Genomic DNA, 24,057 nt, shown 5'->3' on the forward strand with positions numbered 1-24,057 from the left:
TTACAAGGGAACCTCCCCAGTAAGATTAACAGCTGACTTCTCAGCAGAAGCAATAGAGGCCAGAATGCGGGGAATAACATATTCAGAGTTGGCAGAGAAAAACCTGCCAACCAAGAATCCTATATCTAACAAAACTATTTTTCAAAAATGAGAGCCAAACAAAAACTTTTCAAGATATAAACGGAAATAATTCAGTCTGAAAGCAAATGATCCAACAAGGTAATTCAAATCCACATAAAAAATGAAAAGCACCAGTAAAAGTAATTAGGTAATTATAAAAAAATTAATCAGAAATGCATATTTTGCTCCTCCTAAGTAATTTATTTTTTTTCCTCCTAATTTAAAAAGCAATTGTATAATATATATGTAATGCTTTGCCCTATTACATATAGAAAAATAATATATGTATTTGCCAGTAAGAGCACAGAGGAGGTAAATGAGAGCAAAGCTATGTTGGAATGAGTAAACTACTACAGATGATAGTGTAATAATTGTGACAATGTATTGTTGGATTTTTAACATGGATACCGTATATATAATGATTATACCACAGTTTGAGGGAAAAAAGGAATAGAGCTATGTAGAAGAAATGTTTATTTTTATCACTGGAATTAAGCTATTGTAGATCTGAGGCTGATTTTCATAAGTTAAGATGTATATGGTAAATCCTAGAATATCTTTAAAAAATGCAAAAATATAGTAAAAAAATCATTAAAGAAATTAAAATGCTACACTAGAAAATATTTACTTAGACAAAAGAAAGAAATAATGGGAGTTGGGCAGCCCCAGTGGTGCAGCAGTTCAGCACCACGTGCAGCCCAGGGCGTGATCCTGGAGACCCTGGATCGAGTCCCACGTCAGGCTCTCTGCATGGAGCCTGCTTCTCCCTCTGCCTGTGTGTCTGCCTCTCATTCTCTCTCTGTGTCTCTATGAATAAATAAATAAAATCTAAAAAAAAAAAGAAAGAAAGGAATAATGGAGGACTAGAGGAACAAAAAAGTTATAAGAAAAAAGCAAAAGGGGGCAGCCTGGGTGGCTCAGTGGTTTGAGCACCTGCCTTCAGCCCAGGGCGTGATCCTGGTGTCCCGGGATCGAGTCCCACATCGGGCTCCCTCCATGGAGCTTGCTTCTCCCTCTGCCTGTGTCTCTGCCCCTTTCTCTCCTCTCTCTCTCTCTCTCTCATGAATATATAAATATTTAAAAAAAAAAGAAAAAGGTAAAATGACAGACATAAATCCAGCTATATCAATAATAACATTAAATGTGAATGGATTAAACAACCCAAAGAAAGATCATGATCCATCTGTATACAATCTACATGAGACATGCTTTTTTTTTTTTTAAGATTTATTTATTCATGAGAGATACGCAGAAAGAGAGAGAGGCAGAGGCATAGGCAGAGGGAGAAGTAGGAGTAAGCTCCCCACAGGGAGCCCAATGCGGGACTCAATCCTAGATTCCAGGATCACGCCCTGAGCCGTAGGCAGATGCTTGACCACTGAGCCACCCAGGCATCCTGAGACACATTTTAGATTCAAAGAGAAATAAAATGAAAGGATGGAAAAAGATAATATGCAAACAGCAACCATAAGAAAACTATGGTGGCTCTACTAATATCAGACAAAATATGCTTTAAAACAAAAAGTTACCAGAGATAAAGAGGGACATTTTTTTAAACATTAAAAGGCCAACCTAGAAAAATATAACAGTGGTAAACATATGTACCTAACAACTGAGCACCAAAATACATTAAGCAAAACCTGATATAAATGAAAAGAGGGGTGTCTGGCTGGCTTGGTCAGGAGAGCATACAACACTTGATCTCAAGGTCGTGAGTTTGAGTCCCATGTTGGGTGGAGAAATTAAAAATAATGAAAGTCTGAAAGAAAGGAAGGAAGGAAAAGTATTCAATAATAATGGTTGGATGCATCAATACCCCCACTTTCAATACTGTGTAGAACTAGACAGAAGATCAAAAGGAAGACTTGAATAAATACAATATCTGTTCAACATTTTATCAAGAGAATATATGTTCTTCTTAAGTACAAATGAGACATATTCTAGGATAGGCCATATGCTAGGCCAAACAAACTTCAATAATATTAAAAGGATGGAAATAATACAAAGTATGTTCTCTCATGCCAAAGGAATGAAATTAGAAATAAGTTAACAGGGGGGACGCCTGGGTGGCTCAGCAGTTTAGCGTCTGCCTTTGGCCTAGGGCATGATCCTGGAGTCCCGGGATCGAGTCCCATGTCAGGCTCCCTGCAGGGAGCCTGCTTCTCCCTCTGCCTGTGTCTCTGCCTCTCTCTCTCTCTCTCTCTCTCTCTCTTTCTGTGTCTCTCATGAATAAATTAATTAATTAATTAAATATTTAAAAAATAAGTTAACAGGGAAAAACATTGGGAAAATCAACAAATATGTTAAAATTAAACAGCAGACTACTAAATGAGTCAAGAAATTACAAGGGGAATCAAAATTCTTAAACATGAATGAAAATGAAGACATAACACACCAAAACTTAAGGAATGCAGCTAATGCAGTTCCTAAAGGGAAATTTATAGCTTTAAATGCCTTTATTAAGAAAGAAGAAGGTGGGGGGCCCCTGGGTGGCTCAGTCAGTTAAGTGTCCAACTCCTGATTCCAGCTCAGGTCATGATCTCAGGGTCATGAACTAAAGCCCCAGGTTGCCTCTGCAGTGGCCATGGAGTTTGGTTAAGATTCTCTCCCTTCCCTCTAAAAAAAAAAAAAAAGAAAGAAAGAGAGAGAGAAAGAAAGAAAGAGAGAGAGAGAGAGAGAAAGAAGAAAGAAAGAAAGAAGAAAGAAAGAAAGAAAGAAAGAAAGAAAGAAAGAAAGAAAGAAAGAAAGAAAGAAAGAAAGAAAGAAAAGAAAAAAAGAAAGGCAGGCAGGCACCTGAGTGGCTCAGATGGTTAAGCAAATAACTACTTAGCTCAGGTCTTAATCTGAGAGTCATGGAATTCAAGGCCTACATTGAGCTTCATTCATGTAGGCATGAAGCCTACTTTAAAAAAAGAAAGATCGTAAGTCAGTAATATGACCTCTACCTTAAAGCAAGGTGGTGGTGGGGGGGGGGGGGGTAAAAACAAGGAGAGAAAAGGAACAAATAGAGCAGAAATTAATGAAATAGAGACTAGAAAGTCAGTAAAGTCAATGGATTCAAAATCTGATGCTTTGTAAACATCAATAAAATTCACATTTAGCTAGATTGACCAGTCTTTTCCCAAGGGAGAAAAAGGACTCAAATTGCTATAATCAGAAATGAGGGAAAAAAAGGACATTACTACCAACCTTATAGAAATAAAAAGGGCTGTAAAAGAATACAGGAACAAGTATATGCCAAGAAATTAAAGATCTATTTTTCTAATAGATATAAATGAAATGGACAAATGCCTTGAAAGACAAACTACTGAAACTGAATCAAGAAGAAATAGAAAATTGAAACAGACTTGTAATAGGTGTAGAGATTGAATTAGTAATAAAAGAATCTACCTACAAAGAAAAGCACAAATCTAGATGGCTTCACCACTGAATTCTACCAAACCTTTAAAGAAAAGTACCGATACTTCACAAAATCTTCCAAAAAATAGAAGAGAGTGACTACTTCCCAACTCATTTTATGAAGCCAGTATTGTCCTTATACCAAACCAGGAAATGACAAGAAAACTACAGACTAATATTTTTTTATGAGTAGAAATACAATAAAATATAGCAAACTGTTTCTGGCAACTTATAAAAATAGTACTATACCCTGATCAACTGGATTTAGCCTAAGATGCAAAGCTGATTCAACATCTGAAAATCAATTACAGTAAATACATTGTATCAATAATAAAAAATAAACATCACAAGATCATCTCAATAGAACCATATGACAAAATCCAGCACCCTTGCATGATAAAAATATTCAACAAACTAGGAATAAAAGGGAAGTGCCTTGACCTAATAAAGAGCATCTACTAAAAACCACAGTTAACATCATGCTTACTAGGATAAAAGGGGATGTTTTCCTGATGAGATAATTCAATGTTTTTAACATTGTACTAGAAGTTCTAGTCAAGGAAATTGGCAAGAAAGGCAAGAAAAATAAGATTGAAAAGAATGAAGTAAACAGTCTCTATCTGCAGATATATATATATATATATAATCTGAAGGAATTCATTTAAAAAACTGTTGAAACTAATGAGTTCAGTAAGATTGGAGGATACATATTGGTATACAAAAATCAGTTTGGGACGCCTGGGTGGCTCAGAGGTTGAGCATGTGCCTTCAGCCCAGGGCATAATCCTGGAGACCCGGGATCGAGTCCCACGTCGGGCTCCCTGCACAGAGCCTGCTTCTCCTTCTGCCTGTGTCTCTGCCTCTCTCTCTCTGTGTGTGTCTCTCATGAATGAATAAATGAAATCTTTTTTTAAAAAAATTAGTTTTACTTTTATAAATCTACAGTGAACAATCTGAAAATTAAATTCAGAAAATAATTTCATTCATAATAGCATCAAAAAGAATAAAATACTTAAGAATTAGTTTAACAAAAGAAGTACAAACTTTTAACTGTGAAAACTACAAAACAGTGTTGGAAGAAATTGAAGATCAAAATAAATGGAAAAATATCCCCTGTTCATGGATCAGAAGTCTTAATCATTGAGATGGCAATATTCCCCTAACTGTAAAACTATAAATAGATCAATTGAACTTCATCGGATTTAAAAACTTCCATGTTTCACAGGATACCATTAAGAAAGTGAAAAGACAACCCACAGAAGGGGGAAAATATTTGTAAATCGTTTATCTGATAAAGGGCTTATATCCAGAATATATAAAGAGCTCTTACAACTCAATAATAAATCACCCAAATAAAAAAAGGAGAAAGGATCTGAATAGACATTTCTCCAAAGAAGTTACACAAATGCCAATAAAACACATGGAAAAATGTTCAATATCCTCAGTCTTTAGGGAAATGCAAATCAAAACCACAAGATCCTACTTCACACCCACCAAAATGGCTAGAATCAAAAAGTTTGATAACAAACTTTTTTCCATAACAAATGTTTGCCAAGATGTAGAGAAATCAGAAGCCTCATGCATTGCTAGTGTAAATATAAGATGGTGCAGCCATATTGGAAAACAGTATGGCAGTTCCTCAAAAAGTTAAACATAGAGTTACCATATGTCTCTGCAGTTTGACTCCTAGGTGTATACCCAAGATAAATGAAAACATTTTGCCCAAACAAAAACTTATACACAAATGTTTATAGAAGTATTATCCATAAACAATAATAGCCAAAAGATTGAAACAATGCAAATGATTATCAACTAATGAATGGATAAACAAAATGTGGTATATTCATATAGTGGAATATTATTCAGCAAAAGGAATGAAGTACTGATATATACAACTTGGATAAACCTGGAAAATATTACTAAGGGAAAGAGGTCAGCCACAAAAATCCATATATTGTATGATTCCATTCATATGGAAGTCCAGAACAGGAAAATCTAGAGACAAAAGGTAGATTTCTGATTGTTTATTGATCAGTGAGGGATTGAGTGAGATGGGGAGGGTGATAGCTAAAGGGTGTTAGTTTTCTTTCTGAAGTGATGAAAATGTACTAAAGTTGGCCATGATGATGGTTGTACGTATCGATATAGTAAAAACCATTGAATTGTTGATTTTAAGTGTGTGAATTGTTGGGAAAGTGAATTATATTTCAGTTAAGCTATTTTTTAATTCTCTAAATAATTTAACTCTCCAAAATATTTTGTTAAATAAGAAAACAAGATGCAAGAAAAAAAATAAATATCTCACATCCTCTATGTGATGGTAGTTGAAAATTCATAGAACTATATGACAAAAGGGAAAAGATAATTTTATTGCATGATAATATTTAAAAACTAAATTCTAAAAAACACAAAGAAATTGAGAAAGAAAAGAGATTGTCACCAGAATTGGTCACCTGGTAGTGAACATTAGGGAAGTCTTCAAGAAGAAAGTCACACCTGACAGTACTTTGAAGGATGGTTTGGCTCTAGACAGATATTTAAGAAGAGGTCTGATAAAGGAAAATCATTTCAGGCAGTGTTAACAATGAGCAAAAGTACAGGGTAGGGAATTTCTATCTGGGGGAGCATTAATTATTCAGTTCTGCTCAAAGGAAAGCTACCTACAAGAAAGAGAATAGATCAAATTGTGGATCTCTTGCATGTCAGGTTAAGAATTAAGGGATGTTTGGGAAAAAAAAAAAAAAAAAGGGATGTTTGGGTGGCTCAGTCAGTTAAGCATCTGCCTTCAGCCCAGGTCATGATCTCAGTGTCCTGGAATCAAGCCCCAGGGGCTCTCTGCTCAACAAGGAGTCTGCTTCTCCCTTTCCCTCTGCCTCTCCCCACCCTGCCCATGCTCTCTCTCTCTGAAATAAATAAAATCCTTTTGGGCAGGGGGGTAGGGGGGGCAGCCTGGGTGGCTCAGCATTTAGCGCTGCCTTCGGCCCAGGGCATGATCCTGGAAACCTGGGATCGAGTCCCACAATGGGCTCCCTGCATGGAGCCTGCTTCTCTCTCTGCCTCTCTCTCTCTCTCTCTTTCTCTCTCTGTGTGTGTGTGTGTGTGTCTCATGAATAAATAAATAAAATCTTTTTTTTAATCCTTTTTTTTTTTTAAGAATTTAACATTACACAGTCAGTGATGAGCCGTGAAAGGAATCTGATCAGAACTCTGCCTTACAGGTGTTGTTCTATAAAAATTAATAGTAAGTAAGTAGGAGTCCATTCAAAGACTGTTCTACTGGCTCAATCAAGTGAGAATGAAGAACTAACACAGGAGGTGCTGATCTGTGAGGGAAGGGAACAGATGGGGTTGGCATTGTGAAGCATGTGGCAGCTGGCTGGGGAGCGAGAGGAAAGTCCAAAACCTGACTATTAGGTTGTGAGCCTAGGTGACTGTGATGATAGCACTACCAAGGAAAGGAAGCAAAAGCAGAGAAGTTGATGAGTTTGGCTTGAGGAACTAGGAGACCTCTAAATAGGAGTTTTAGTGACAGTTACAAAGGGAAGCCACATAGCATAGCAGAAAGAGAACATAGTCCATTTTTTCATCTATAAAATAAAAGATTTGGATTCCAAAGGCAGTTTGCTAAAGTGATTGAGAGCAAAGATTTTAGAACCCAACTTGCCTTGGTTCAGCTACTCATTAGCCTTTTAATCTTGGACATGTTATTTATGCCCCTTGGGCCTCAGATTCTATAAAATGAGGATAATAATTGCATCCTACTTAATATGGCTGCTGTGGTGAATATGTGTACAGACAGGTATCTTAGAGCAATGCTCAGGACAAAGCATCTATATTGTTATAAAGATGAAATCCTTTTCGATCTGATGATCCATTGTTGCTATATGGTCAATTTTTGTGACACTGACATTCCAAGATTTCAGGGCCAGAGATACAAGTTAGTCATTCCTTTTCTAAAGTATTATTGAACAGTAGTTTGAGATACCAAAGGAGAAAATGTAAAGGACAGATGAATGGCAAGGACAGAGTGTTGGGGAACATTATATTTGGGAGTGGGGGTAGTAGGCAGTGAAGGAATATTTGGAGAAAGGCGAAGCCAAGTGGAGTAGAAGAAACAACATAAGGGAAGATCATCTTTTAGAGTGGAGGCTACTTAATTAAGCTCAATGTGAAGAATTAGGAGACATAGCTGATGGAAGGGGAAAAGCTGAAGATGAAAGCAAAGGAAATTCATAGGTGTAGCATAGTTCTGTGAAAATTCAAGAGGAAGGAAGATAATTTATTTCTTTGAGTTGGGATAAAAGCTAGGAAGGATATATAACAATCCAATCAGAATTCTGAGTTGGGAAAGTTGGAATGCAAGGAGGCTCATGTTGGAGAACTTCCTTTTTTTCTTACATTAAATAAGAAACAAAATCATCTGGAAAAAGAGAGGAAGGTAGGAAATAAAACTGAAGAGTGTTTCTAAGCAGCTTTAAATATTTTCTCTAATTCTGTCCTTTGTATGAATGAGGAACAAATGATCCATGTCAATTATAATAGGTAGTATTTACTGAGCCTTTAATATCCACTCGGTATCAGTCTAAGAGCTTATTTCAAATTTAGAACCAGTAGGCAAATGGTATTACTAGTGGTGGGCCCAAGATAAGTCCACCTGAGTTCTTAACAATCATGCTTTCTGAGGTTTTACTTTCAAATTTCATTAAAGCAGTGAAACATTGGTTCAAGAATATGCATGCATTAATGGGATAGAATACAAAGTATAGAAAAATAGTTCTTGTATACAGTGGAACATTTCATAAAGTCAACATTTCAAATAAGTGGGGAAAGGAAGGCTTGATTGATAAATTCATTGAGCAATTAACTGTTTTTACATTTTTTTGAATTAATTTTGACCCTGTGTTTTAAAATATGTGTAATAGAAGTCAGAACAGTGGTTGTCAGTAGCAGAGTAGAGACTAACTTAGGGACACAAGAGAACTTTCTGGAATAATAGGAATGTTCTATAATTTGATTAGAATTAGATTGGTTACATAGGTCCCTTTTTTTTGGTTAAAACTCTGAATTGCACATTTAAAATTTGTATGTAAATTTTATCTCAATTTTAAAAAGGGAAATCTATATGTAGATCTTTAAGACATCATTAAATGAAAAAAGCAAGGTATGGAATGAAACAGATGATGTGATACCATTTGTATAGAGAAAAAAGAAATAATTACCACCAAACAAAACTATTTCTGTGGATCCACACTCATATATGTAAATGGGTCATGGGTCTAACTGCCCTACTCTACCAAGAGATTCTTCCTCTAGTGTCAATCTTCTGTGTTCTTATGGTTTCTTGAATGCAAAGAAAAGACAGACATTTATGTTCTAACATTAGTTAAGAATAAATTTCTCTGCTGTTTATAATACTCACTGGTTTAGCATTCTCTGATGAAGAAAGATATTCTTTCAGCAAATCCTAACTAAAAAACATGACCTGTTTATATAGTATATTTTTAAAAGCAGCCTAGAAATAATACAACTGGCATTGAACTAGAAACTGTCAGGTGATCAAATTCTTGTTCTGACTGCTGCCGAACAGGAGGCTCTTTTGGAGCAAGCCATTTAATCTTCCTGGGCTTCAATTTCCCCGTTGGTTAAATAAATGAGTGGATGGATAACTGAGGGTCCCTCCAGTCCTCAGATTCCATAAACCTGATTCATTCACATGGACTTTATATGAAATAGGTCACCTACAAGAGATAGGTGGAAAGTAAGGTTTTCTTTGCTTTTATACTTTGGAACAGGTGACAACCAAAGCCAAGCAGCTGAAGGATTCAGTTACCTGCTCCTCAGGTGAGTTTTCAAGCACCCACTTCATCCCACTAATCTAAAGTGATTTCCTCAAAATAAATACCTCTTAATAATAACTTTTAAATACAAAGGTATAGTAGTTTTGGCCAATGAACTCTACTGGTCATTTCCTTAAAAGGGGTCGCAAATCACAGGCACCAACATAACAATCCAGTCGTGCCCCCCCAACCCCCATCCATGGGTGCTAAGATGGATTTAATAAGTTTTTAAAAACTATAAAATACCTTGTTTGGGCAGCCCCGGTGGCGCAGCGGTTTAGCGCCGCCTGCAGCCCGGGGTGTGATCCTGGAGACCAGGGATCGAGTCTCACGTCGGGCTCCCTGCATGGAGCCTGCTTCTCCCTCTGCCTGTGTCTCTGCCTCTCTCTCTCTCTCTCTGAATAAATAAATAAAAATCTTAAAAAAACAAAACAAACAAAATAAACCTTGTTCTTTGCTAATATTGGGTGGATGGGGCACACAGGGGAAAGCCATTCTGCACACCACACAAATGCATTGCAGTTTCCCTATACTGCCCACGCTGTCATCACCATGCACACAGGGCAGTCTTTCAAAATAGACAAGCAGGGATCCCTGGGTGGCGCAGCGGTTTGGCGCCTGCCTTTGGCCCAGGGCGTGATCCTGGAGACCCGGGATCGAATCCCACATCGGGCTCCCGGTGCATGGAGCCTGCTTCTCCCTCTGCCTGTGTCTCTGCGCCTCTCTCTCTCTCTCTGTGACTATCATAAATAAATAAAAATTAAAAAAAAAAAATTCAAAATAGACAAGCAGCTTTCCCAAGAATCTACGTCTCTCAAAGTAGGTTTCCTCCAGAGTAACTGGAATTTTGCTAGACTCTCCATATGTTTGCTCGGAACCAGGAAGAAAATACTTCCTAAAACCTCCCAACTTGACTTAAATACAGGTCCCAAAAAGAGCAATGCAGGTGAGCAAACCCAGAGATCTTGAAAAGTCATCCCCAATAAGGCTTCACATTGGGCTCTGCAGGCCTCAGGAAGGAGGGTATTCCCAGATTCCTTTTCCGCTACTACAGTTATTTGTCGGCACAGAGGCTGAAATGGGCAGTGAGAGGCAATGTGAAAGAAGCCTCCATCCAAGACATTCCAAAAATGTGTTCTTGAAAAGGCGGTGTGGCGTAGACTATTACACAGATACTAGAGCATTGGTGGAGGGGGTGAAAAGTGTGAACAAAATGAGAGACGTGTGGTTGAACATTCAGGGCTATCTCTGAGACGGTACATGTGGCCGGGAGACAGTCTTTGCCCGGTACTGTCCAGCATGGTGGCACAGTGGCACCAGAAGCGGCTTGGAGCCCAGAGCGGGCCTCCTGGTGTCGGTGGCTCACCTGCAGATGGTGAGATAGCACAAGGTTTGACAAATTCAATTTAGCCTTGCTAATGGAATTAACAATTCCAGATGGTAAAGAACATTCTTCCCTACCTAAAAACCAGCAGGTTGTTGCTTCTCAAAGTGCCAGAAAGGACAGAAATTTGGAATCAGGCAGGACTGGGTTCCAATTCTGCCTTTGCTGCTTTCTGGGTCTGACTTGCGTCCTGTGTAGAATTAGGATATAACAACACCTATCTTTCTAGACTACTGTGAAAATTAAGTAAAACACTCTATGCAGAATGCCTCACCACTGTCTGTGGTGTTGGGGGCAGTGCTGTTCTTGTCACCTGACCTGCCCCTGCCCTTCCCAACTGTGTGATGTGTCCTTCCTCGCAGGGATGGTCAGACTCTCTGAACTCAAGTCTACAGCTCAGAACTCCCGGCCCACCAAGGCCCCCACGGCCTTGCCAGATGACATCATCACGCAGCGAGAAGATGCCAAACAGGCCAGGGAGGAGGAAGAGGAGGATGAGCAGGAGGACGACGAGGAGGGCGAGCAGGAGGCAGTGGTTCCAGAAAGCCGGCCGCGGAGGCGAAGGCCAACGAGGCCGCCTGAGGCAGCAGCAAAGGTGGAACCAGAAGAGAAGTTCAGAGGAAAGAGGCAGAAGGACTTTGATATATCAGAACAAAAGGAGTCCAGCGATGAGGAGAGCCAGAAGAAGGACAGAACACGTGCTGCTGAGGAGCCGTGGACTCAGAGTCAACAGAAACTTCTGGAATTAGCATTACAGCAGTACCCGAAGGGATCCTCTGACCGCTGGGACAAAATAGCCAAATGTGTCCCGTCTAAGAGTAAGGTGGGTGAGGCGGGGAAAGAAAGAGGCCTCTGCGCTGGTTTTAGAACACCACTGACGTGGCTGTGGCCAGCTCCCCCTAATTCTTCACCTGACTCTTACCCTTACCCCTACAGCTGTCCACATGATTCTCATTTACCAGTGGTCTTCCGGTGTAGTTCTCCCGACATTACGGTGAATCTGGGCCCTGGATTGATTATTGTGTTTAAATGAGGTCAGGATTCTCCGGTAATTCTACAGACCAGTTGGTTTTTCTCAGAGAAGATTCCAGGTAGAGAATATAACTTTCACCCCCAACAAGTCTGCCAACTTTCTAGAGCATTTGCCCCAGCCTGGCAGTCCGAAAGCAGCAGCACGGGTTGACTTGGCCGCACCCTACTCCACACCGGCAGGGGAGCAGCTGTGGCAGGTCCTCCCTCACGGGGAGAAGCTCTCTGGAACCAGGGTCACGGGAGGTTTCCCTCTCGCTCCTTAATGAGCCTTCACCGAGAGTGTATGTGTGGTGGATGACGGTGTCCTGACGGTCACGGGCCTGCAGTGCACAGCACTCAGGCCTTTGCAATCACCCCCAGGCTGACTTGAGATTCTGGAGGTGGGGTTGGGGCCCGGGTAAGGTCGACATTTAGGACTCAACCCACCCGGGAGCCTTGATGTTTATACTTAGCTCTTTTCCCTGTTTAAGCTCTTAGGGTCTGCTTCAATACACCTGCAGACCATTCTCACACACTCGGGCCGGCAGATGGGGCGCCCCCGGGAGAGCCAGCCCTTCACCCCAGTCTCTGCCTACCGTCTGCCATTTCGGGGTTGGGAGCTCCCCGTGTGAGCCTTCACATTTGGGCCTTTCTTTCTCCTGAGTTTTTTTTCCTTGTCGCACCAGGAACACAGAGAAATCCGAGTCTCCTCTGCCTTCTGTGCCTGGATCACTCGGTAGCCTCTGGGCACACTGATGTTCATTTACATTCTTTTTTTTTTTTTTTAATTGAAATTCTATGTTGGAAAATCTAGCTCGTGGCCATAAATGTCCCCGTGTGTACAGGTCTAGTTATCTATCACCTACTTGAAAATGATGAAGTTGAGAATTCCTGGGGAGAAAAATAAACCATTAGCAGTTGATCTATTTGAGAAACACAGTCTCCCAGCCTCTCCAACTGGTTTGCCAGAAGTAATTATTTTCCTTGAATTTCTCTAGCATCTGTCAGGACACAGGCATCTACATGTGTGATGAATTGACATTGGCTTAAAATGAAGGAGCTGGAACTGTGGATTCCTAAGGATAGAACATTCAGAAATTCATTGCCTCAGGGTTTGGAAACCCTGCTGTTTGAACCAGAGATAAGCAGCACTTGTATTGTCCTGCAAGTGTTCCCTTTAAGCCTTGACATTAGAACCAGCTCCAGGAGGGGTTGCCTGCTGGCTCGCCTGCTCTGGAGTGACTCCCTGTAAGTGGCATCTAAGCCCCTGGGAATTCTGGGCTGGAAGGAGGAGCCTTTGCCTGAGGCGCATTCCAGGGCAAGCGCACTGGCAAGCCTGCTGCTCAGAGCTCGGGTCGCGCTGTCGGGTGAAAGGGTGAAACGCTGGGGCTGGCATTGGTGCCATGTGTGAGAAAAGGCCCATATTTTTAAAGACTCTATGCAAGTAGTCTTTGGGGATTTAGAAAAGGCACTTATTAGAAGAAACTCTCACACCACTCCTAAGCTAGAATCCTAGGAAAAGAATGGACATCTGTTCTCTGTCCATGGCTGATAAAACCATCTACCATAGAGCAGAAATCATTTTGCACTAGACCTTAAGTTCGTGAAGGCCTCCAGTGCCACTGAGGTATTTTTTTTAACAGAAACAGAAATGGATTCTGGAAAGTACCTTATGACAAACGAGTGAAATGAGGCCCCTCCCTAGCATCACCTCACCCCAAGGGGTGACAGCGACAGGCAGCTGGGATCTGAAGCTAGGAGTTCAGTGGGAACAGGCTGGGGCATCTGGGTGGGGCTGGGACAAGCAGGGGGTAGAGTCTAGCACACTCCCTACCCTGGTCCTATGGGCCAACAAGGCCACCACAGGCCCAGCAGCCCCCGATGGAGAGGGAAACCCAAATGAGAATGGATAGTGTGGATACCTGGCCTCAAGTTTTTGTTTCCTCTGAGGGGACATGTGATGATATAGTAAAATATTAGAAATGATCGTTATCATTAGTTGAGAGTCATAATCATAACACTGGTGAGTCTCACACACACTGGCCATTCAGCCCAGGGTCTCATGCTCCACCTCTGCTGGCCTTCTCCTGGCTCCTGTGTGGCCTTGTCTGCCCGTGAGCAGCTGGACCATCCAGCCCGTGGCAGTCAGGCTCCGTGCAGAGCAAGCAGACATGAGCCCGCCCCACTCACCCAGGTCGCAGCCAGCAGGCAGGCCACGGTGGGCTCAGCCCACGGTGCTCACAGCAGCCTGTGAAAATAACTGTCTCACCTCTCTCTTTCTCTTCCTACAGGAAGACTGTATCGCTAGATACAAGTTGCTGGTTGAACTGGTCCAAAAGAAAAAACAAGCTAAAAGCTGAATATTCTGGAAGATGATGTTCACTCTCATTTTCCAAAATGGTTATTTTGAAAGTCTTATGCAGAAATTTGCATTTTGTACCTCAGTATTTCTATACGTCATGTGCCTTAGTAAAAAAAAAAAAAAAAAAAAATTAAAAAATTCTTAAAAACATTGTGCTATATTGTTTAAACAAAGACTGTGTTAAAGGGGAAAAAGGATTTGGGCATTTTACTTTTTTTTTTGTTTTTCATCATTGCAAAGTCTACTTTCCTGCCAACAGACAATAGTGCTGACACTCAGCAAATAGATTTTGAAGGAACTCAGGAGTGAATTAACATGTAACAATTAAAACTGAATGTGTCTCTTTGACCAAAGAGCCCCCACCAACCCCCACCCCGGGTCAGGAGCTTATTGGTAGTGGATGATGCAGGTGCTGGGAGCCAGCTGGCTGGCTAAGAATGCTGTGAGGCTGTCTTAGTTATCTCTATCTAGGAAAAAATAAGGAGTGTACTTGAACAAGGATATGAGGTGATAAAGGTGATCGACTCCCAAGTTTGGGTCATTTGTTAGAAATGCGTTCACAACTGCTAGAGCTTCCAGAGGACATGCAGGACAGGCATGTGGCTACTGGGGAAGCTCACCACTGCCTCCCGAACCGAGAGGCCATGGCTGTCCTGCTGGCGTCCGCTGCCCCACCACCAGCGGCTGAGCCGCCCTTCTACATCTCCCATCACTTGCTCAGGGCTTGTGCGTCCCTTGCTGAAGGCAAATCACCTAACCTTGAAAAACAAGATGGCCAGGACACATTTAAGGGGAGTGACCTGGTAAAATATGTACAAAGACATCACTCTTCTCTAAAGATGGAAATGAGATTAGTTTCATGGAGAAAACTCGGGTGGCAGTGGCATGCATTGCACTGCATGGCAGTGGCTGTGACAGCTGACCACGGCGGGGGACGCGGCCCTAGGGGAGCCCTGAGCCCTTTCCCTCCACGCACCCACCCCCCTCCCTAGGAGGACCCCGTGGGCAACGCGCCACCTCAGGGAACCTCCGAAGGAGCAGCTGAAGATGAAAAAGGAGCAGATCTCCCACTGCCTGGCCCCGCCATCATTTGGTTTTCATGAACAGAGCCGCCAGGCAGCGGTCCCGTCCCGTGAGAAAGGGGAGGCGGCCTGGCCAGGGGGCCACTGCTCTGTCCTGGGTGGGAAACAGCTGGGTACAGGGCCACATGCTGTGTCGTCTTCAGCTGGGCCGCTGCCCTTCCAACAGCAAACCAGAGCTGAGGCAGGGACGGCCTGGCCAAAGCTGCTCCCTCAGAGCTTTCTCCTGAAGCCAGTGCGGCTGGTGCCTCCCGGTCGTTCGGGGGCTGAGGGCCGGAAACAGAGACTTCGGTCCTGGCTTCATTCCCGCCCTGGGACCCCCAGCTCCAGCTCACCTCATGCAGCTGGGTGGTCCAGCTTGTGACCTTCGGGAGTCTATGAGCACCCTTCTGTTAAAATACTCTTTTCTCTTGCAGTACATTGAAGTGGGTTCCTGTCACACAAACCCCCAACCTGGACAACACGAGTCCGGGGCTTCCAGCCCGGGGAGGGCCCCACCGGGGTCCAGAGATGCCCTGGGAAGTACAGTCGAGAGTCCAAGTCCCTGATTTGGTTCCCTCCTGTCTGTTCTGGGCTCCGGAAGACACCGAGGCCCTGCCTGGCTTTCTACCCATTACTTTGCCCATCGACCTCTTGATAAGGAAGTCAGGGGCCCTTTCCTCAGGGGATCAGAGAGCCGCCCCGTTCTGTGGAAGCAGGTAGGCCAGTGGACGGGGGTCGCAGAGCTCAGCCACGCTGCAGAGCCCCGTGGGGTCGGCGTGAGGAGCCTCCGAGAGGCGCGCACCCCACAGACCCGCCCGGCCCCCCTTCTCGGAGCCACCGTGGGCAGCTGCAAGGCCGAGCTGTGGGCCCTCAGGCGCCTTGGCCTACCTCTTCGTCTCCATTCCTCGGCCAGAGAAACAGGAAATGATGGTAGCTACCGGGCAGGTGGTTAGGACAACCAAGGAGACCATCTGCGTGAAGCCTCTGCCGTGGAGCCGGACGAGTGCGAAATGGCGGCGCTCCTTACCCGACCTTCCAGGCTTCCCGGCCGCGTCACTTCACAGGCCGCTGAGCCTCAGAGGGCTGGGGGGGCTTCCTGGGGGGACCCCCGGTGTCCGGGAGCCCTGCCCCGCCTCTGCAGCAGGATTTATCCTGACCCGGCCCAGGGACAACGAAGCCCGGAGAGGCGGCCTCCGACCCCAAGGGGCGCGGGCCCGGCCCTGCGGCTCGTGCCCTGCGGCCCGGTCGAGGCTCCCTCAGCCTCTCCTCCACGCTCCCCTCCTGCCCCTGAGAAGACCTGAGGGCGTCAGCGAGCAGCCTCACCCCGAGGAAAAGGCCTTCCGGCCCGCCCCGGCCCAGCCGCCCCCTCAGATACGGTGGAAGGAGGTAGGAGGAAAGGGCGGAGCGTTGGCGTCCAGAGACGCACATCGGAACCTCGGATCCAGCGTGGTGCGGGGCGCAGGAACCGAGCCCCGAAAACGTCTTGAACGCTCGGGGTTTGGGAGCAGGCGGGGAGGGCCCGGCAGGGAGCAGGAGGCAAGGCCTGAGGCACCGGATCCCGTCTCCACTCTTTTTAAAATTTTTTTAAGGATTTTATTTATTTATTCATGAGAGACAGAGGTTGAGAAAGGCAGAGACACAGGCAGAGGGAGAAGCAGGCTCCATGCAGGGAGCCCGACGTGGGACTCGATCCGGGGCTCCAGGGTCAGGCCCGGGCTGAAGACGGCGCTAAACCTCTGGGCCACCTGCGCATCCCGGTCTCCACTCTTCAAGGTCCGCACCCCAGTCAGACCCAGCAGGACGCAGATAGCGCTGCCCACACTCCCGTTTCTGCTACGTGTGGAAAGCCCTGGGCCGGCGACGGTCTGCACCCCGCCAGGTGCGCAGCAGGGGCCCGGGGCTTTGGGGCCTTCGCCCTCACCTTCTGGGGGGACGGGTCTTTGGTCGCCTAGTGAGTTAGGCTTCCTTTCTCCAGCCGACAAAAATCTCCCAGCTTCCATTTGCTGAAACCCTTCAGAGCACCCGTCTTCCTAGCCCGCTCATGTGTTCTCTGACTCGGCCTCCCGGAACCTCCACCTGGCTGAGCCGAGCTCCTTCTCAGCAATGCTTATCCAGCTGCTTGGTGGGAACAAGAGGACGGGCCACTCGGCCTGGCTTCCAGCGGAGCCTGCTGCTCTGTGGGTCCGGAACCGCCCGGCAGCCCCCACCAGCCTCTCACCCCATCAATCCCGCGCTCGCCAGACCCCCAACCCTGCCAGGGGATGAGCCCCTCCATTGCACATTGCAGCCAGTGGGTTTACTCTGTGGCAGGTGTGTGTTCAAATTACCTGCTCAGATTTAGAATAAGATCATAATCAACTTTCCACTGTAACTGTCTTTGGATAACAACAACACCACACCTCACCTCTTCCGCACATTTTCTTGTCTATACCAGTCCCACCCCCAAACCACATCCATCAACCCCTTGGAAAGCAGAGAACTAATCCCTTTAAAGTACCGGCCATTTCATGCCTACTTATGTCTGTAGGGTAGTTGTTTATAGTTGTTTGAGCAATTCCGTTTTTTCCTATGAATTTAAAGGGCACAGCTTAAATTGTGATATTCTGTACCTGTGGGCTAGACAGCTACTGTCCACGACAGTCCCAGTTCACACCTGTCTCAATACACCACTTGGACAGTATTAGGTGGTGGCGGGGCCCTGTGGGATTGCTAATGGATGGCAGGTGCCAGAGGCCCTGGAGAAGTTCCCAGTGTCCACCAAGAAGACAGACAGCTGGGAGACCTCCGCAGGCATTCGGTTTGCCTTTCCCTTTGCCTTTCTTTGCCTTAGAAGGCCCGAGGGTTGAGGGTTTGTGTCCATCCTGACCCCCAGCTTCTCCTGAGGGACCCCACCCCAATGGGGAAACTGAAGCACAGGACATGCTTGAATCTGAGCCCAGTCTGACCAGGGGTTCGTGCAACGGGCCCTTCCCCTTCCTGGCACCAGTGCTCACGGCCTTCTACACGCCCATCACAGGCCGCCAGTGTGGCCCCAGCGCCCTCCAGAGCGGGTGGAGGCTGTCTGGAGGCCGAGGTCCCGCGAGGCCCTGGGGTGGACCCGGGCAGCTTCAATTAGTCAGGATTAGTCCTTGGCAAAGGCAGAGTTGGACACCCAGTTCCCGATTTTAAAGTTCCTTCTCATCAAACAGTCCTAAGACAAAGGCAGCTTTCCAAGTAACAGGCTGGAAAGAAGCGCGGGGGCCTCGGGTCGCAGTGTCCTGTGTCACCTCAGCCCCCGGCAGGCTCAGTGTGGCCGGCCCGGCAGGGAGGGGGCGGGGGGCGGGACCTCTCGGGGCGCCGGGGCCTCTGTGCCCTCCAGCCTTCCCAGGCCCTAGGATCCCAGGTAAGGGTGGTGGGTGGTAGGTGGTGGCGTGGCTCTGGCACGCGGACTGGGGAAGTGGCTTGCTCTTCAGCCATTTGTGGCCATAAACCGCCCGCGTCCCCTGCGGGGCCCCTGTGGGCTCCACCTGTAGCCGGGAGCACGGCGGGGCCTGGAAGCCGCCCCCCCTGGCTTGGCAACAGTCCCAGCCTCCTGTCTGAGGAAACCACTTGGCCTTCAGCCTTAGACTTTATTCACCCGGGAGCTAAATTAACACCCCGTAAAACGGAGCCGCTACAATCATGTTCCTCTGGTCTGGTGGGAAAAAAAGCACGGCTTCATGTCGAACAGAAAAAGGGAAATCACTTCATCAATCTGATTCCCAGGAGGAAACTCCCAGTGTCGGAAAGGGCGGAGTCCCTCAGCAAGCTGGGGCCGGTCCCCGCGGCCCCCGGCCCGCCCGCCCCCAGATCGAAACCCGGAACAGGCTTCTCCCGCCCAGCAAGTGCACAGCCCGTGGGCCCCTCGCGCCGCCGCCGCCGCCGCCTGCGACGCGCCGGGAGCGTGAGGGGCCTGGTCCGGGGCCCCTGGGTCACTCCCTGAGGGCAACTCGGCCGAGTCCACCTCCGTTACCACAGCTTAGGAAGGAGCCCAGGTTCACTAAGTAAACTGGATGGAGATGTGAGTGGCAGTGAGGCACTCGCTCACTCCGTAGGGCTTGAGTTTTAAAGGAAAACGAACAATCTGTCAGGTTTTGTTTTGCGTCATCACTCAAAACATTTCTTAAAAGAATGGTGAAATTCGAGCTGAAACCTCACACTGTTTATCCCAAATGATCTTGGCTCCGATCTGTTTCACGGAGGAAGATGTGGAGGCTTCCAGACATTAGATCGGGGGTCGCCCGGCTCGCAGGCTCGGCTTAAGGGCCCGTCACCAATCCGCCCTTGGGCTCAAGTGCCAACTATCCTGTCGGTGAAAACCGGAATTGAAGGAGGAGGCGCGGCCGTTCCTGCCGGGGGCGGTCTGACCGGGCGGCCGGGGCTCTGGCAGCGGGCGGCCCGGCAGGCCCTGGGGCTGTGCGAACCCCGAGGCCCGTCCGCCCGCGGTGACGCCGGGCCCCAGGCCGCGTCCCTGCCGACGGCGCGTCCGCAAGCCTTTCGGGCGGCACGTGGCTTCCACGAGTCACACCTCAAGCGGAGCCGCAGCGGCGGCGGCAGAAGGCTGCTCCGATGGCGGAGTCGCTGAAGGTCACGAAGGAAGGAGCCTCCCGGGGCTCGAGGGCCCGGCGGCGCTGTGAGAGCGGCGGGCCGGAGAGGGAGGCCCGGCTTCTCCGTCGGTCCCGCCGCCACAGAGCCGCGGCCCGCAGGGCCTCAGCCTGGAGCTAAACCCGAGGCCGAGCCTCGGCGCCTGTGATTCCGACCGAAGCTTCGCGCCGGCGAGCGACAGGGGCCCCGGGCGCCGCGGGGAGGACAGGCCCTCGGCGCAGGATTTCCCGCCACGCGGCTTCCGGGGCCCGGGCGGGGGCGGTTCTTCCGGGGCAGGGGCTTCCGGGGGGCGGGGGCGGGGGCGGGGGCGGGGCCACGGGCGGGCCAGGCCCACAGGACGAGCCCTCGGGGCGGCTGCTGGGAGGGGGCCGGGGAGCCGGAGCGCTGCCGGTCCCGTGAGCCAAGTGAAAAAGACACCAGGTCCCTTCCCCGCTCCCCGCCCCCCCCCGCCCCCAGGTCAGCCCAGCCCTGCCCCCCCGCCCCTCAGTCCCCACGGCCCCAAGGCGCCCTCGGGCCCCCTTCGGCCCCAACACCCAGAGCGCCGCGCCGCCCCTCGACCTTGCCCTTGCGAGGCCCCCAGCTCCTCCTGGAGTGAAGCTCGTGTGAACAACGCAGGGCGCCCCCGCGGGGGACCCGAGGCCTCCGCACGGGCTCCGGGCTCCGGGCTCCTGGCCGGCCGCACCCGGGGGCCGACGGGGGATCCCGGCCCCCCACGGAACCAGGGCCCCGCCGAGCAACAGACGGTGCGGCTCAAGCTCGGCCCGGACCCCGCGCCAAGGTCCATCAGCGCTTTGGCCCCAGAACCTCCCCCTCGCTGCCACAGGCCCTCTGCCTGGCCCGTCCCCCTCCCTGGAGACCCAGCGGGCCTGTCCTCCCCGGCCCAGCCCTGGGACCTGACCCGGTCCCCCCAAGCGGTTCGCTTCCCAGGCCGGCAGGTGCTCCCGGCCCCTCCGCGGCGTCGGGGCGCACTGAGCCCGAGGGGGGGCTCGGCCCCGGGCCCGCGGGGGCCACACACCCGCAGGGCCCGGCGAGCGGGGCGCGGGGAGCCCTCGGCGAGGGCTGAGGGGGGCGCTGTGCCAGGAGCCGGGCCCAGACCCGCTCACCTCGGGCGTCGCCGTCGCCGGGTAGGCCGCGGGGGAGACGGGGCGGGCTCGGCGGGGCGGAGTTGGCTGCGGGGCTCGCGGGTGGCCTCGCTGCAGCTCGCCTGCCCTCCAAGAACCCCTGGCAAGCACCGTGTCCCAAAGCCCACGAGTGACCTCGAGTCACTTGAAGCCACTCAGGGGTTCGAGGATCTTCAGTGAAGACCCAGCCACCGAAGGGGCGACACACCGGGAGAGGTTACCCGGCGACTGTCTTTGGCCCCCGACGGGAGAATAGACTTCTGCCCTCGGACCCCCCTCCCCGCCTGCCTCCCCTGGGAGCCGGCCCGTCGCCGGCCCGTCCGGCCTTGCCACCTGCCCAGGCACTCAGGGACCCGCCTCCCAGGACCGCCTGCCCCTCCGCGTCCTCTCACGGACCCACAGCACCCTTCCCACCTCGTGTCCTGGGGCCGCCCCATACCAGTGTTAAACCTCACACCCCCCTCACACCCCCGAGACCTGTCCCCACAGCGCTGTGCGGCTCCCGCAGCATGCCCCTCGCTGTCCTGCCTTCTCCCCACCCCCCAATTTCCAGGGACCTTCCCCTGAAACAAAGGAGATGACACCTATGGAGCTGCTACGGGGACAACCACTTGGGCAAGGCCTCTCCCCCCGGCAAAGGTACACAGATACCTGGATGGTGTCAGGAGTAGGCCTTGGCCAAAAGCACGGCTTTCCTTTGGAAGATTTGCTGGTAATAATGAGGGTTTCAAGCTGTGGGCCCAAAAAACTGGTCATCAAAAAATATCCTTTGTAGAAGAGGCCAGGCTCCTATAAAGATGACTCCCTGACCTGACACTTGAACAGGTCAGGCAGGACTCAGGAAAACTGCGCATCTGACCCAGACAATCGCTGAGTTACAGCAGGTACCAAGTTCAGTTTCTAAAATGTTTCAAGTATTTGTCACTTTATATTTAAGTGACAAAAGCAGGGCATAAAATTATGTGTCTACCAGGATTCACCTCTATAGGAAGAGTACACATAGAAATAGGAATATTGGCTGTGTATATTTTAATATAAAAATTGCCGGTAGAAGTATGGGAGTAAATGAGACATTTCCTTTCTTTTTCTAGATTTCAAACATTTAGAAAAGTGGCCATGATAACTGGTAATTTAAAAACTACATGCAGGCCAACACATAACAGTGTCCCCAGCAGCCCACAGGGGCTGAGTGTAGTGACACTCAGATACACTATACACATACACGGCTGTGGTGAATGGCACACTTTTCAGGAAGGAAAATCTGCATGGCCATGTAGGGTTTTGGAGATTGCTCCAAGAGTGGGAAATGGAGGCAGGAGTTGACCAATCATCCATCATTTTAGAGGAGTGACATTCCTCAGTGCTATCAGAGATGAGACTTTCCAGAATCAGGTGTTTTCCATTTGTGGATAGACAAGGAAGTCTCTCCAAGAACCTAAACTGAACAAAAAGGCAAGAACCAGTGTTCCTTGACTCAACTCTTGATGACCCAGAGCCCATCGCACCGGCCCGGGCACTCGGGGCACCAGCCGAGCACCACAGCTGATTCCGTGCAGGCCGGCAGCCTGCACACTAAGTACTAAGTACGTTTAAATTTCTCTTGCATCTAAATGACTCTGGTTAAGGCTAACTACATCAAGAGGAATTCAGTCTTTACCCAGTATGAACGCTACCTTATTAATGTGCTAGAATTAATGATCTCATCTGGAATTTATTTCCCTTTTAGCTCCACTGTAATTATTTTCCTCTCCTTTACATTATGGCAATTTTCCGCGTGCACCGGAGGTAATGGTTCTCCAGATGTAAACACGAGGTCAGTTTGCGCTGCAGAATTTCCAACTTTGTATCAAGTTTACTGGGAGCAAAACCAGTTAACTCCAAGATGAATCCCCCAAAGCACAAAGCACACCCAAGACGTGGGGAACAAACTGGCCCAGGAGGCACCGACACTCCTCATGGCCCTCATTCCCTCCTAACCAGAGTGACACACACCACTGTCACCCAGCTGGTGCCCTAGGCCCTGCCTGACTTCACCCCTCATAACAACTAACAATTATTCAAGAATAAGACACCGGGAAGAGCATCGTAGAATGTGGGGCGGGGGCGCAGGGGGGGTTGGTGCCCAGGTCAGCCCTGCCCCAGAGGCCGAGGAGGCCGCGGGGAGGCAGGAGAAGCAGCCCCCCGTGTGGCCCTGCTCAGGCCTGCACGGCCGCTCACAGGTCTCCCCGGAGCCCCTGGCCCTCCGGGTGGAAGAGCCCAGGGCAAGCGTCAGTGGGGCTGGGAAGCACTGCGGGCACCTCCCAGAAACCCCTACTCCGCTTCCAGCCCAAGGGACCTGCAGAGGAGTTCGCGGGCTCAACCACCGGCATTGGTCTCAGAGGTGCGGCCGCACTTGCAGACCCAGCACCTGGGCCCCCACACGCTTACCTGCAGCCCCTGAACAGAAGCCCTGGAGGCCTCTCTGCCGCGCTCAGGCTTCACTGCTGCCCAGTACAGCCCTCGGTCTCTCGATGCCAGGTAGGGGAGCTCACTCACAGCCTCACCCACCCCTGCGTGCGGCTCCCAATCACCTGAGCCGAGGGAGTCTGGCCAGGACACCCAGAAGCTGTGTGGCCCAGAAATGCTCAAGCCGAGAGTACAGCAGGTGGAGTGGACCATCCATAAAAAGTGGCACCTCGGGAGTGTACTGGCTGGAGAGACCACACACAGCTCTGCCTGGCTCGCAGTCAGGTCCCCCACTCGGCCCAGGCAGGGGAGCTTTTTCTTAGCCCCTCACCCCCCCACCCCATGGCTGAGAGTAGTAGCTCCTAGCCCTTCCCAACCCTACAGCCTGGCGGGAACACCCGGGAGGGTGACTGGGACAGGCACTCCAGGTCCGCCCAGGCAGGGGAGTGCAGCCCACAGGCCGGCCCACAGAGAAGTACAGCTCCCGGCCCCACCAGAACAGAAAGCCTGGTCAGAACGACTGGAAAGCAGCATGGCGCAGCAACCCTGCAGTAGGCAGAGCCAACTGTCTACAGGACAAACCCAGTAGCCCCCTTCGATCAGAGAACTTGGGGCACCAGATGACTTAAGACCAGAGTCTTCCTCACATGGGAATTCCAGGAGAAGAGAAAGAGAAAGTATATGGTAATGGTGG

At 48.9% G+C, this 24,057-nt stretch overlaps 2 protein-coding genes across 2 annotated transcripts in view; both read left to right on the forward strand.

The window, feature by feature from the left end:
* Positions 1–14,169, forward strand: part of DNAJC1 (DnaJ heat shock protein family (Hsp40) member C1) — a 207,341-nt gene extending 193,172 nt beyond the window's left edge. The window contains exons 10-12 of the mRNA XM_038529829.1: positions 9,312–9,360; positions 11,103–11,563; positions 14,043–14,169. Coding sequence (XP_038385757.1) covers positions 9,312–9,360; positions 11,103–11,563; positions 14,043–14,111 — 579 coding nt within the window. The 3' untranslated portion in view covers positions 14,112–14,169. The remainder of the gene's footprint in view (positions 1–9,311; positions 9,361–11,102; positions 11,564–14,042) is intronic.
* Positions 14,170–16,101: 1,932 nt separating this feature from the next.
* Positions 16,102–21,098, forward strand: LOC119870532 (collagen alpha-1(III) chain-like). Its single transcript, XM_038532059.1, has 7 exons — positions 16,102–16,710; positions 16,948–17,053; positions 18,047–18,247; positions 18,919–19,096; positions 19,399–19,769; positions 19,958–20,192; positions 20,285–21,098. Exons 1-7 carry the CDS (start codon positions 16,102–16,104, stop codon positions 21,096–21,098), a joined length of 2,514 nt encoding a protein of 837 aa, XP_038387987.1.
* The last annotated feature ends 2,959 nt before the right edge of the window (positions 21,099–24,057 follow it).

Source organism: Canis lupus, chromosome 2, assembly GCF_011100685.1.
Source record: "Canis lupus familiaris isolate Mischka breed German Shepherd chromosome 2, alternate assembly UU_Cfam_GSD_1.0, whole genome shotgun sequence".
Lineage (NCBI taxonomy): Eukaryota > Metazoa > Chordata > Mammalia > Carnivora > Canidae > Canis > Canis lupus.